Source organism: Gouania willdenowi, chromosome 7 (assembly GCF_900634775.1).
Source record: "Gouania willdenowi chromosome 7, fGouWil2.1, whole genome shotgun sequence".
Lineage (NCBI taxonomy): Eukaryota > Metazoa > Chordata > Actinopteri > Blenniiformes > Gobiesocidae > Gouania > Gouania willdenowi.
The window spans coordinates 19,440,348-19,455,967 of NC_041050.1; the positions used below are offsets into that span (position 1 = coordinate 19,440,348).

The window sequence follows — 15,620 nt, forward strand, 5'->3', positions numbered from 1 at the left end:
AGTTCAGAACCAGCGAAGCCACTCATCCACTGTAAAGAGGTGCCAGAAGTCTCCACACAAGAGTTACAGCCAAAAAACCAAACTACTGACATGGGCAGAATTTAAGCTTTATTTTAATGTTATCGTTTCAATAATTTACTTGAAATTACATCTAACATTTTTCATTGTTATTGTATTTCCAAACCAAATATTTGCTCTGTGTTCCCATAAAAATAGTTCATATACACATCATTGTTTTTCAACCTCTGCCTCAGAGATAACCAACTCAAATGTCCTGGTCTAAACTGATCCTGTCCTGGTTGTTCAGTCTTGGTCTAACCAGGAGGTTCTGATGGTTAGTGTTATGAGTAGCAGAGCAGAGGCCTGAGCCCCGCTGCTGCACAGCAAACCGGCCATGACGTACTATGACAGCAGACGGAGGCCTTCCATGATCGAGGCCTTTCTCTGAGCTCCGCCCGGTGCAGGGCGAGGCTGTGGGGGTTCAGTGAGCCCAGCGTATATGCCCAGCCACGGTAGAGCCAACCAATAATAATCGGGTTAAAGCCCTGCGTGTGTGGACCCTACGGTCAGAAGGAGTTGTTCCGTGGGCAGACGTATACACTTTGGTCCCGGTCCATCCACCCCCCACCCCCCGTCACACCCGCACCCACAAACAGCAGCCTGTGTGAAACCTGAAACCGAGGCCCGGAGAAACACCGACAAACACGGTCGCTCTTTGTCCGCCTCCAAAAGCCTCACCGTACGTTCAGACCGCTGTCCTCCCCTCCCCCTCTGCTTCGACGTCCTCGGACAGCTGATACACAGAGCCCAGTCCTGGTCCTCCGTCCTCCACCGCAGCTACGGAGTTGACCGGAAACACACCGCACACGGACTGGACCAGCAGGACCACACGGAGCTCAGCGCCGCCGAGATGTTCAGCACCAGGGACAGAGGCTGCTTGATCTCAGCACCATGGACAGGAGTCTGCTACACCGCCCCCTGCAGGCGGCCTTCTCTCACTCTACCTATCTACAGTATCTATCTATCTATACAGTATCTATCTATCTATCTATCTATCTATCTATCTATCTATCTATCTATCTATCTATCTATCTATCTATCTATCTATCTATCTATCTATCTATTCTACAGTATCTATCTATCTATCTATCTATCTATCTATCTATCTACAGTATCTATCTATCTATCTATCTACAGTATCTATCTATCTATCTATCTACAGTATCTATCTATCTATCTATTCTACAGTATCTATCTATCTATCTATCTATCTATCTATCTATCTATCTACAGTATCTATCTATCTATCTATCTACAGTATCTATCTATCTATCTATCTACAGTATCTATCTATCTATTCTACAGTATCTATCTATCTATCTATCTATCTATCTATCTATCTATCTATCTATCTACAGTATCTATCTATCTATCTATCTACAGTATCTATCTATCTATCTATCTACAGTATCTATCTATCTACAGTATCTATCTATCTATCTATCTATCTATCTATCTATCTATCTATCTATCTATCTATCTATCTATCTATCTACAGTCCCCACCAAAAGTATTCGAACAGCAAGGTCAATTCTTTTTTTTGTTTACTGAAGACATTTGGGTTTCATCAGTGGTGGATGGTGCATTTTTCTCCAGGGGGGCTACAACTCCAAAATAGATTTACACCAAAAACAGGTTTTATTTAGCTTCAAACAAATAAGTAAGGACAATTGCACTTACAGAACTGCTTTCAAACCAACCACATTTATTGTTATTGAACCCATAAACAAGTATGAACAAATATAGTGTATAGTAGTAGAATATACCAGTGGTTCTCAAACATTTTTGTTTGATCATGTACCCCCTTATGTCCAACTACCACATTTTGCTCAGAATACTATGAAAAAAAAACACTATAAATCATAATGATGGAATGAATGAGTGATAACACACATTTTAAAGAATCTCATTTTGTAAATAAGTGGAATTAAACAGTATTTAGTGCCTCATGAATAGATTTATTTCTATAGTTTTTATCATGTATGATCATCTCCTTCCTGATGTGGGACCAGGAGAATGATCCTTGTTTTTTCAAGATAATGTTATAATCAGTATCATTTCTATCATCATTTTGTGTGTTTTCTGTGTCAATGTGTGTGTTTCTGGTTTCATTTTGTGTATTTTGTTTTTGTGTGTGGTTGGTATTATTTAAATTATCCATCTCAGTCTGTTTCTTATGCCATTTTTAATGTTTCTCTGTTATGTTTGTGTAATTTGTAGCAATGTGTCTTTGTTGTCGTTTTGTGTGTTGCTGGTAATAGTAAGTATTTTAATCTCTTAGTGTGTGTTTTGGTGTTATTTTGCAGATTTTGTTGTTGGTTGTCTGTTCTTTTTATTATTCAGTATATTTTTCTCTTCTTTGGTGTTTTTATTGTCGTTTTGTGAATTGCTGGTAATATTTAGTATTATTATCATTTTGAACTAAAGAAATAAACATTATAAAACCCCAGATTTTTACTGCTTTCATTTGTTCATTTTCCTTCTCTCTCTCTCTCTTAAGTACTCACTGTAGTGCCATCGCGTACCCTTAGGGGTACACGTACCGCAACTTGAGAAACTCTGCTACAATACAATGACATTTAATTTGTTTTGTTTTTAAAAAAAAATTTCAGATTTTACCCTTTCTCCCCAGTTTAAGTTAGTTTAACAAGTAATTAAATAAAAACGGGGGTGAAAAATGAAGTGGTAAATGAATACAAATAATTTAAGACATATTTAAGATGTGAAAAAATATAATTTAGGACCTAGTTTACAAAATATGGACATATTCAAGATTTGAAATCATCAAATGTAGTTTGTTCCTAGTTTGTTCATGTTTCTCTGCCTTCTCTGAAAGTACTTTAAATGGGTTCTACCTGTCTTTATCCATGCTGAGTCAGCAGGTAGGCAGGGAAAGCAGAATTATTTAATTATTAAACACGTCATCACAATTCAGACACAGATGAACAAATCAACTTCACACATCATCATTATTATCTATATTATATTCATTCTGATTATCTAAATACAGATATATACGTTTGTTACATAGTATTTTTAATTCATTATTATTTTTATGTCTCACTCAAACAAACATGGTAAGTGGTGGGGCGGCGCCCTCGCACCCTCTATTGGCCAGCTGCCACTGGGTTTCAGATCAAAACATGAATATGAGACAAAAGTTCAGAATTCCAGCTTTTGATTATTTACATAGATGTGTTAAACAACTCAGGACAGCGCACCTTTTGTTTGAACCCACCCACTTTTCAAGTGAGCAAAAGTATTGTGGTTTCTTTCTTTTTCAGGACATTCCAAATTGTTGTATTGGCTATGCCCAATGTTTATGTAATAGCTCTGATCGATTTTCCCTTTTCTCTCAGCTTCAAAATAGTTTGCTTTTCTCCCATATAGACAGCTCTCTGGTCTTCAAGTTCGCATAACAGCAATTTTTTTCACAGGTGAAACCCAAGACTAAAAACAAGAACTATTTCATGTTTAAGCAATCAATCTAAAAGGCAACACCTGAGCAACTAGAAACACCCATCAGTCACATGTTCCAATGCATGCAACAAAAACAAAGGAACTGACTTTGCCATTCCAATACTTTTGGAGGGGACTGTATCTATCTATCTATCTATCTATCTATCTATCTATCTATCTATCTATCTATCTATCTATCTATCTATCTATCTATCTATCTATCTATCTATCTATCTATCTATCTATCTATCTATCTATCTATCTATCTATCTATCTATTGGTAAAAGAAAGAATGTATATATGCATGTTTAGTGTTTATATTGATGTTTAGTGTATAAAGCCTATATTAAATACTACATTTTAGAGGGTAAGATAAAAAGTAAGGCCAGCATTAACTTATAGGAAATATTGAGGTTTCAACATGAAAACACGTTCTTTCTGCAATTGTTTAATTTTCATTAAATTTTATGGAAAATCCACCTTGCGTTTTATATATACTGTATATATATATAACATATAACACTGACTATACACCAGATCTGCAACACTTAAAATATTTATCACAATGTTTCTGTGAAAATAAATGTTTAAAGATGGTTAATTTAATACTAAAACATTATCAGCAGTATTTACTTTTACTAAGTACTAACTACATTGCTCATATGTATTTATATTTGTGAGTTTGAATCCTGGACAGTAAATCATATTTTAAATAGAGCTCATTGGTAACTAGAGCTCCTGAAGGCACCTCACATGGTCCATGCAGGCGACCTGGTGTTGGTGACCCCTGGCCTATAGGTATGTTTACTGCTCACGCTTGTGTGTGTGTGTGTTTGTGATGTTTAAGTATATTTAGGTGAGTCTGCAAGAAAGGTGTTGAACAGTGATGTATAATGTACTTGACAAGTACTGTTATATTCGGGTAAGTTGCCATTTATTGAACTGTTCAGTCGTCAAAAGCTAACATTGTAATCCCAGCCCCAGGTCTTTGTTGTGTTTTAAGTGAGAGGTGCCGTCGGCTCTGAGAACCGTTACGATGCAAGCTTCACCACCTTTTGACTTAGTTAAGTTTTGCTCTAGGTGTTTTTATTATCACTTCATAGACTAGACGACAGTGAAAGAAATTGAGATGTCATTTTGTAATTGTCTGAACATCAAGTAATACGAATAAAATCTTTAGATTTGCCCCAAGCCTCTGTAGTTTTTGTTTTACATCAGTTAAAAAAGCCTTGTTGGATGAATATTGGACTGTTTACATCATAATTGGATCATTAAAAAAACTATGTAGGTGATATAAATGCACTACACAGATGTACAAACATCTGTGCTTACTGTGGATTGAGTTGATTGAACATGCACAGACCATCACAATATACATATAGGAGCTGGGACAATATAGTCGCCTTCACAACAAAAGTCCTTCAGTCATTTATTGTAATTTTTAGAAAAATGCTTAAAATAAAACAAACAAAAAAGGCATAAAAAAAATGTTCTTTTGTTATTAAGGTAAGTATAGGCTTATGGCCCGATTATATATATTATGATACTTGGGTGCCAATTCCATATATGTTGGGATTTTTTTTTTTTTGTACAGTGTGTATCATTAAAAAAAAAAAAAAAACCCATGAATAGTTCTGAAAAATAACAGCCAAATGGTCATTTATCACACGCAACCTCACAAAGAAAGTTGTCCCCATCATTATGTCAACAGTAGCACCTCCATAAAAAGGGTAACTATTAACTACACAATAAAAAAAGTAGTAATAATCTTGCTTGTTTCTTTTAAAAAGGCGATAAGATGCTTGGGACATTGTGTTGCGCATACACAGCAGGGCTTTTTCAGTCACATTGGTAGACAAGATACAGTACATACTGTAGCTGTATTGTTTCATCATAGCTTTATTATTCTGGAAATTTCAAAAGTGCAGGCAGTCAAAAATAAGAACTTTTAAAAGGGAAAAGAATAGACTGTAATGTACATTATATACTGTTGTAATGCTTGTACCTTCACAAAATAATAATTTAGAAATAGACTTCAGATAAACAATTTAGAAAAAGACAATTCAAGACTGAATTGTACACTTATGATGAATTAAAAATGAACAGGTACACAAAAATACATTTACTTGTGGAGACAATGAATATCTAACTACAACTGATGTTACTTGTTCCCTGTTAGTTCAATAAATTTGAAAATGTGTTATTTGTCAGGATTATTTGGGGGGCAATAGGTATGGCTTAAAAGTTCCCCTTCGTTCAAAGTGTGGAACACTGGTCTAATATCATTAAAATACCCCATAAAGATTTACCAGCAGATGTCCTCAGTGAGCAATGTTTGGGTCCAAATTTTGTTTCTTGTAAAATTTTAAATTTCAATGACTAATTCATTGATATTGCTTAATCAAGTTATTAAATATTGCTATATTCTTGTACATTTATTTACATATTCAGTAATTATTCTGTGTGAATGAGATAATATTGTAAAGAGCTTTGGAACTATTTTGTCATAAAAGTTCTCTTTAAATCTCGTCTCCAGTCTAGTTTGTGTGGGATTTCTCAGAGTACTCCAGCTTCTTCCCACAATCCAAAAACTAGACTGTTAGGTTGATTGGAGTCTCTGAATTTGCCCATTAGGAGTGAATGTAAGTGTGAGTGGTTGTCTGTGTATGTTGTTCTGCAATGGACTGGTGCCCTGTCCTGGGTGTACCACCGCCTAACGCCCAATGAGAGCTGGAGAAAGGCACCAGCAGAACCCCGCACCCTTGAAAAGAGTTTTTTTTTTTTTTCTTGAACTGGGTTGTTAGCTATGTGTCCAACCCCAACCTAGAGAAGTGAATTGCACTTAGTCAGGCCTCTACCTTCAGACCTGTCCAACTTGGGTGTCCCACCTGAAGACTAAGCTCCTGCTGGTATAGCTCTTAAGATCAATGAGGCACGCAAACCCCCTGACCACAATAAAGTGGCAATCAAAATTTAAATAATAAATCCTTCATTCAGATTTTATCAACCAACAACATAACATATACAGTAACTTAACTGGATGATTTTGATTTTGGTTCTGTGTTGATGAGTTCATCCAGAGGGAGGGGCTGTTTCAACAGTAGTTGCTGTTTCAGTCTCCCTTAATGGTGACCAATCCTTGCTAGCCGTGGTAACCGGCGGCGATAAATGCCCCTTGCCTTCACCACACCGCCTTTGGTGCGCTGCCTTCACCAAATTGAACCACCTTTGGCCATCTGCACCGCCTTTACCGTGCCGCCTTCGCTGCACCACCTTTGCTGTGCCCCGTGATGTGCCGTGACCACTAGGGTTGGGTAGGCACGTTGCAAATCGAGACCACCAATGACAATGTCATATGTTTCTGCTGGGAAGTGTTAATACAATTCAACTTTATTTGTATAAAGCAATTTACAACAAAGTTATCTCAATGCACTTATCAAAATATAAAATTCCTAATAAGAAAGAAAAAACCCAACAAGATCCACATGAACAAGCATTTAGCTATCTAACAAAACCAACATCAAAAAACACCAATAAAGAAACATAAACAATCATTTACTATAGTCTCACTCACAGCTAGTTATGCTTAGCACACCTAACTAACTACACACATGAACATGTGCATTCATTTGTAAACGTGTGCAGATGTCCAAGTCAAACCTACTGGGAGAGCACTGAGAACCATTAGACTGTAAATGATCAATAAATCAACATGAACCCTGACAAAACCCTGGTGTAAAATAATACTAATATAATTAATAATAAGAGTCCTAATAATAATACACTGATAGTTTATTGATAGAAATGGATTCATGTTGAGCTGAAAAACACTTCATTAAAAAATTGAGTGCATCATAGTGTTAAATCACTTTGTTTTTAATATTAGAACCTTATATTAAGCTAATCTTTCTTTGTCTGACTAAATTTCATATTCCATAAATCATCTTCTCCATGTGTGAGCTGCCTCAGTCTGTAAGAAGAACTGATGAACAAACATCTCAGTGATGAAGATGAGCTCAGATTCTGATGGAAAGTGAGTTGATGAAGCACACGAAACATTTCACCAAGTTCAATAGTTTTTATTCAAAGTTTAAACCAAAGCAGTCTGTGTAAACACTGCAGAGCTGGTGTCTCATTCTCTGCTGTGGTGACGGACATATGGAACTGTCTGATTCTCCTCTGAAGCAAAACTCTGCAATCAAACACAGGACAATTCACAGACATTAGTATAAAAATAACCTTTATTTTTACATTAAACGTGTGTTCAGATTCTTTTTGTGTCAATGAGAGGCTTTACTTACATTGATTATTTTGGTTAATAATAGAAGTCTTTCTGTCCTCTGCTGATGTTTCCTCTTCAGGCTACTGTGGATGCTGGTGCTTCTGTCCTCCATCTTTCTCCTCCTCCATCAACGGATGCTGGCACTTCTGTCTGACAATATACAGGCATTTGTATAGCGTAATGTCTATTTTTGTTTACATTAAACGTGTGTAGTATCTTTGCTTACATTGTTTTGGTTAATATAAATATTTCTGTCCTCTGCTGATGTTTCCTCCTCAAGCTGCTGTGGATGCTGGTGCTCCTGTCCTCCATCCGTCCTTCATCCTCCTCCATCAGTGGATGGCGATGGTCCAGTCCAACATTTTACAGGCATTAGTATAAATTCACCTCTATTTTTACATTAAACATTAGTTCAGATCATTTTTGTGTCAATAAGAGGCTTTACTTACATTGGTTGTTTTTTTATTGTTTTGATTTCTGACGTCTGCTGACGATTCCTCCTCAGGTTCTTCAGTGGATGCTGTGGATGCTGGTGCTCCTGTCTCACATTTTACAGACATTTTAAAAAAAGTAAAGTTTATTTTTACATTAAATGTGTGTTCAGTGTTTTTGCTTACATTGTTTTGGTTGATGGAGAAGTCTTCTTTGGTCTCTGCCCTCTGCTGATGTCTCCTCCTGTCCTCACTTGCTGGGATTAAAAAGGTTTTCTCTAATTCTAAACTCTAACCTAAGTAAACCTTATATATTATTCATGTTTTACAACAGTAACAGGACAACCACTCCTGCTGTTGCCTGTCATAAAGAAACAAAATAAAATCCTTACCATCTAAAAAAGTCCTGGTACCAGACGCTGCCTGGGACATCAGCCGCCATCGCAAGACGCAAAGGAAAACTTACCAAAAACAACTATTTACAAAAAGGCCCAGGTGCAAGACGCACTGGACACACAAATGGCCAGCCCTGGTTGGTGTCAATGTAACCAAAGGCTGAGTTAATCCCGCCAGACGCAAGGACCAGCTGTGGAAACCGGGTACACACAGGAAACTCTGCTCATATGGAGAGGAGCAGGAAAAGGAAAAGAACAGATGACTCTAAGATGAGTCAGAGCTGTCGTCCCGTCTCAGCCTCTTCCTCTCAGGCTCACACTGACAGTCAGAGTCGGACGATGAAGGTTCCTCAAAACTGTCTACGTACCTGGCTGTAGAATCACTATGGTAACAGCTCTCCCTGAAGACAATGAGTTCAAGTGGTGACTCCTGAGAATACTCACCTTCATCCTCAGGGGTCCCCCAGCCAGGAGTCACCTCATAAATGTAATACACAGTTCCCTCAGGAAGGTCCTCTTCAGGTTCTTCTGGTTCTTCGGGTTCTTCTGGGTCTTCTGGTTCTTCTGGTTCTTCTGGTTCTTCGGGTTCTTCTGGTTCTTCAGGTTCTCCCCAGCCTAGGACCCAATCCAGAGGTTCTTCCCTGCCAGAAAAAAATCCTAAAAGCAAAAAGTCATTGAATGTATAATGAAATAGGTTAGTATACAGTGATTTTAAAACATCTTCATTTCATCACATTATGAACAGCTTTAAAGCTTTTTTTAAACTGAAACATATTTGGACATTCCTTTAGTTGTATAGTTAAATTGTTCTACTGTCTCACTTCATTTACAGAAACATTAAAGCGTTTTATTGTTTTTCCTTTAAAGATTATTGTGAAAGGGCATTTAAATCCTGATCCCTTTCACCCCTCCTTGGTCCTCCTACCTGCCTGGTGTTGCAGGTCTAGGGTGGCGCTATATTTTACAATAGCAGCTCTTAAACACACATCCTCAAACCTCCACACAGTAATTTACACATGGAAGGATTATTGAACAGTTGAGTATGTGCAGTAAGTTATGAGCCAAAACATGCTAACTAAGTGTTATTAAATCTTACAATGTTTTTGAAATGCATAATGTGTGAATAAAATAATAATGAAATAAGAGAAAAGAATAAGCCACTTAAACTTAAATAAGGAGAAATCCCTCTACATTAAGAAACTAATCAATGTGTTAAACAAAGCACGTGCAAACATCACCAGCATTATTAGAATGAAGCAAAGAAATATTCAAACACAAACAATGCAAACGGCATCAATGGTAACTACATTTCACCCAGTCTAACTGAACATCATTAACTGCTAAATCAAACAAAAACAAACAATCAATAAAGCAAAGTGTGAAATAAACTACAATTTTCTAATGAAATTTACCTCAGAAAAGGACTTTAATATTTTTCACTTTTTCACTAAATACACCTCTGCAGCCCAAACGCTCACTTCAGAGTAAAATTATCACTAAAGCATAACAAAGGACATCTATCAGCATTTCTTAGTTTTAATTTTAATGTTTAAACCATTTTCTGTAGGCCTGATACATCTTTATTTTTAATTATTCAACCTTTCTTAAACCTCAACCTGTGTAAACCAAACGTCTCAGACCTCAAACCTGATTTAAAGACAAACCGACACAAACCTGACGATTGTAAATGATATTATGTTTAGACTATATTATGTTTAGTGCTAATTATTAAAGAATACTTATCAGATGAGAATAATTAAAACATGACTTACCGTCTGGCATGCGAGGACCCATGGTCTCCTCCTGGTCCTTACTTCTTCTCTGGGCTGAAGTCTGTCTCTGTTTGGTCCTGGTTCTGGTTCTGGTTCTGGTTCTGGTCCTGGTCCTGGTTCTGGTCCTGGTTCTGTAGAAGTCTCTAGTGAGACTTTTGTGTGGGTCTGGTAAACGTTCTGGTTTCTCAGCTCAAAGCTCACAGCACGTCTCTCTCCGTCTCTCGCTGCTCGCAGAGTAACTGAAGGTCAGTTGGTGACTTTAAATAACGCATCCTCCTCGTTTCTATGGCTACAACGCCCTGTTCACGCACACACGTACAAAATGTATCATGAAACACGAACTATTTTTGTTTTTAAGTGTATACATCAATATGGACTCTATAAACGTTTTATATGACTGATATTATATAATATTTACGTAGGGTGACCACACGTTTACTTTCACGTCAGGTTTTGGCGAGTAAAGTTATTATGATGCGCAGATTTCCTACGGACTTTGAACGTATCACTGTGATTACTTAAATTTACAGGTGTCACGTAGTGAGTTTACTGAAATTATAACCTAACCTTAACATAATCCAGTAAACAAATAAAACACGTGTCTGTTCACTTTGGAAACAAAAATCAATTATTATTATTATTATTATTATTATTATTATTATTATTATTATTATTATTATTATTATTATTATTATTATTATTATTATTATTATTATTATTTGCTCTATCGGGACAATTCAATTTTTGAAAACTAAGAAGCTGCTTTTTGGAGCCATTTTAGTTTCATTATGGTGATTTACTCACACGTGTGACTGAGCCCATTTAAACTCACTAAGTTAAAGTAACTTTTTGTTCATTAATTCATGTGTAAATGAATGTTTGTAGTGTGTGGCAGATTTTAAAACAGTGTATAAAGTATCTTAGTTTAAACAATGTGTTGTTTGTGACTAAATGTGCACATAACTATGTTAAATGAATTTATTTTATAATAGTTTAACTTATTTACCAGGCCTTAATATGTTTCTCCTCTACTTCTGCTGAGGATGTGCTATGAAATGACAACACATTTTTCTTCTTTTATTTGTTCTTCTTTAGGTACATGAAGAATGGACACATGGTCCCTCTATAGAAACAAAATACCTGAGATGACACAGAGGGTCAGTGCGTGTTTTGGTCACTGGATTTTCAGTTCAGAAAATTAAAACAAAAACTTCGTTTTTAAATTAAGATTATAAAATAGACATTTAAGATCGTTTTATACATTTTTTTTTTTTTTAAATAAGGTTATGTATCTGTATGAAATACTGAAAGTAACTCCATACTAATAGTTTGATAAGACAATTAAATGTGTTACTTAATACAGCCAGTAGATGGCGCCAACATATCTCCAGAGACACACTGGGACAGATATTGTTATTGTTTTTGTTAAATCTGCTTCTATACAATCTATAACATAAAAATATGGTTATATTGAAGTAGTAAAAACCACTGGGACACACTTTACTTATTTTTTATTTTTTTTAATTCTAAATAAACTGCATTAATTATTATTCAAAATAAATGGTTCTAAACTTAGAGCCCAATATTTAAAGCAAATATTGATACATGATGCATGAATGCAAACTGGGAAATACTTTATTCTAAACTGGCTTGTTTTGCTGGTTCTTAAGCCAGATTTAAACATCATACCATTGTAAAGTTTCCATAGGGTCTTTTCCTGTGAGGTCTACGTCACTCCTTACCTGAGAATATAAAAGCTCTCCCATTGGGAGTATCAGCCAATCAGCAGCCTGCAGTGACAGACAGGTGTCCCTCCTTCAGAGACCTAAAGACTGAAGTCATGAGAACCCAAAAACACATCTGTGAGGAAACTGTGGAAGGATTTATCTTCAGTGTGATGGCAAAGCAAGTAGGGATCAGGAATGAGCTTCCTGACTGTTACTTTGAAGGATTTCTGGAGAAGAGGTCAATAAAAGACAAGGTAGATCTCCGTCATCTGTAATATTTCATAATATGTAGCAGATTTATCATCACACACAGTCACAAAGGCCTCATTAATTACAATAGATACACATTGAATACCTGTATAAACAGTATATACAAGTGCTACAGTTTTTACTCTGTTTGTCCAAAGGTGTGGAGCAATTATTACAGCAAATGTTTTAATAGTTTACTATTATTAGGAGGAATCTGTTTCACATCTTATATGTCAACTGTAAAATCCAGTGGAAAAGGTGGTGTTGTTGCTCTTTTCCAGTTGGATTCTGTACAAATTAAAGAAATAAAACTTAATATTTATACATGGATCTAAAATACACTGTTAAATATGTTGATATTTGAAATATGTTGATCTTTGAAAGGTTTTGTCCATAAACAAACCTCCAAAAGCCCTAATGTGTTTTTATTATTATTATTATTATTATTATTATTACAACTGGCTAATAAAAACTCAACTTAATTCGAACACTGAAAAAAAGACTGAAGTGTATAAAGTCAAGTGAATAATCAAATATATAAAGTGTAATAAAGTTCTACTTAGATTTTTAGTCTGTGCTGTCAATTAAAGCTGCACTTTTTCTCTCTTTTTCTTTTTTTAAGTGTCTCATACTTTCTTAACATATTAATATTTGTTTCGTGCGTTTCAAGATTTCATGTGGACTTTGACTCCAACCTGTCCGACTGCTGCTCTTTGAGCCATAAAGATTATAGTAGGAACCCAAAAAAATAAAATAAAAAGGAAACGCACAACTGGGTTTGTAAAAGATAAATCCTGGACTGTACTGTCCAGTGTTTCTTGTTGGACAGTACAGACCACACTGTGTGTGGATGCACGCATTGCACACTTGACTTGAAAGCAGCAGCATTACCACGTTCCTGTTTTGAGAGGCACATTAATTTTGATGCCCCTACTTTCTCTGTTGTAAATGATTATATATTTGACTATTACCATCAGGAAATGTCAATCCAAAGGCATCAGTAGTCGTACATGCATACTATTGGTTTTTTTTCCTGCCTCCTGGCCAAGAGGAAACAGGGATGTCTAGTGAAATCCCAGTTACTCCTGTTATATAGTGGTTCATATTATCTCTATCTTTACATCCACTATAATCCTAGTGCTGCTACATATGTATCATGGATGCAGCTTCCTATTTGATAAATGTAGACATTGAAATGCATAGTCTCTCTCTCTGTCAGGTTAAACCATGTGTCAAACTCAAGTTACTTGTGGGATGATTTTGCACATAAAACACAATTTTTAGCAATTAAAATACACAGGAAAAACATTGATTACATTATTTGTAACTAAATTCTTTTGTGGGTCTTGTGTATAGTTAGTAGTACTTATTTTTGTTCTCTAAAAATTAAATTGGGGCATATTGTGGATTAAAATGCTGATAAACTATTTTTCAAGAATTACGTAATTTTTATAGTCAGGCCCTGTTGAAATCAAATTTGTCTGAATGTGCATGAGTAACACCATCTGCTACTTAGAGCCCTTAGTGTAGTATATAAAACAAAGTATTTAAACTTGTCATTGTTATAACATTATGAATTGCCTACACATGCTAAAAGTATTTTATTGCTTAGCCACTAGATAACTGCTACACCCACACAGAAAGTTCCATGTGTCCATAAATGTATCTGTAAAGCTCCTGGGAATATGGTGGATTTCTGATTTGAAAGACTTAGATAAGCAGAAAAATAGAGTTAAAGCTGGGGGTCTGTTTGACCTCATCACAATGGTACACGTGTGCCACTGCTGCTGCACACATTCTAACATGTTTGTAAAATGGACAGTGTGTGTACAACACCAAAGTCCAATGTGGAGGTAGAACGCAGGAGGGCGTAGGACATCACTAAGTGTTTGTTCAGTACTGATGTGCAGCATCACCGTGCAGCCTTACAGTGTGTGGCCAGCTTGGGTTTCTTACACATTGGACTGGGAAAAGTTGCAACAGGATTGATGAAATGTAAGCATCTTTTCACATGTTTTGGCAGGTTTTTAGAAGACACCCAGAAGAAATGTGGTGAATTAAATGAAAGTACACATTTGTGTCCTTGTAAAAGTTATTCTAAGGAAACTGTCCAATTTGGCATCTTTAATCAGTCTGTCATTGTGATATACTACAGTACTTCACATTCTAAACACTAAACTGGGTTATGAGTTGAACCCAGTTAAGGTGCACTGGCCTGAAGGTCATTGCATCAAGCTTGGACTCTGCATGTAAAGATGGTTTAATGTCAAAGTGGGGAAAAATATGGCACGGCATATTTATGTTGGCTGTTTGGATGTCTGATTGTTGCACTTTTTTTCTTTTTTTTTTAAACTTTGTTTATTTAGTGTTGTGGTTTTATTACTCATGTAGTATATTTATGATTTTAGGGGTTGAGTTTTGGACTGGTTTAAGTTGGACAGGTTTTGTTTAGTGTTTGGGTTAAACATTGTCAGTTGGATATGGCAAACCTGCAGCAAGAGTTGAAAATAATAATAAATAAATAAATAAAAATTGGGAGCCAGTCTGTAGATTGCCACATGTATTCCCTCTTTATCTCTGTACTGTGTACAGTCCCATGTTTCTATATTTCTTTTTCCATTTTTTATTATGCTGTTTTATTTATCTGCTGCCAAAACTCTGCAAATTTCCCCTTTGTAAGACAAATAAATGTTATCTTTACCTTTTCATTATTATTATTATTATTATTATTTTTTAATTAGGAGTTTTGGGGTTCCCCCAGTCTGCTGTGTTCAATACAATAACTTAACTTTTTAAAGATTAAAGCAAGGGTAAGTACACCCAGTGGTTGATTCTGCCAAATTCTAAAGGTAGGAAGTCCAAGTCTTCTTTAATTGTACATTTTTCAACATGTGCTGGACATACAGAAAAATTTAAGAAAAAAAAAATGTTTCTCTCTGAGCTACGAACTAACAGTAGAAAGATTATATATACAGAATATAAAGGATACAAATCAAAGGACATATTTTCAAAATGGGGTGAGATGCTTGAGAGCTTTGATCCATTAGATGATTACCTGCAGCTGTAGCAGCAAAGAATAAAGAGAATTTTGCTGCTTTTGAAATACATGTGTTAGAACACAAAGTGCATTACGTTTTATATGTGCTCAAACTGTTTTTTTTTTTTTTTGTTTGTTTTTTTAATCTGACATGCAGAAAATCTTTACTCAGAGCACAGATTACTTAACTACATACCTTGATCATTGG

At 35.8% G+C, this 15,620-nt stretch overlaps 2 protein-coding genes and 1 long non-coding RNA gene across 3 annotated transcripts in view; all 3 read right to left on the reverse strand.

Annotated features, from left to right (window-relative positions):
• myt1a (myelin transcription factor 1a) overlaps positions 1-966 on the reverse strand; it is a 29,114-nt gene extending 28,148 nt beyond the window's left edge. The window contains exon 1 of the mRNA XM_028452979.1: positions 739-966. The gene's annotated coding sequence lies outside the window, so the exon portion shown is untranslated. The remainder of the gene's footprint in view (positions 1-738) is intronic.
• A 6,617-nt stretch (positions 967-7,583) lies between these two features.
• Positions 7,584-8,087, reverse strand: LOC114467350 (uncharacterized). The gene is made up of 3 exons (XR_003674509.1): positions 8,028-8,087; positions 7,821-7,951; positions 7,584-7,711 (listed from the first exon to the last, which is right to left on the reverse strand). It is a non-coding gene; the product is annotated as an uncharacterized LOC114467350 (long non-coding RNA).
• A 182-nt stretch (positions 8,088-8,269) lies between these two features.
• On the reverse strand, positions 8,270-10,622 carry LOC114467351 (sporozoite surface protein 2-like). The gene is made up of 3 exons (XM_028453557.1): positions 10,400-10,622; positions 8,419-9,284; positions 8,270-8,339 (listed from the first exon to the last, which is right to left on the reverse strand). The coding sequence occupies exons 1-2, from the start codon at positions 10,419-10,421 to the stop codon at positions 8,893-8,895; spliced, it is 414 nt and encodes a 137-aa protein (XP_028309358.1). The 5' UTR covers positions 10,422-10,622; the 3' UTR covers positions 8,270-8,339; positions 8,419-8,892.
• Positions 10,623-15,620: the final 4,998 nt, after the last annotated feature.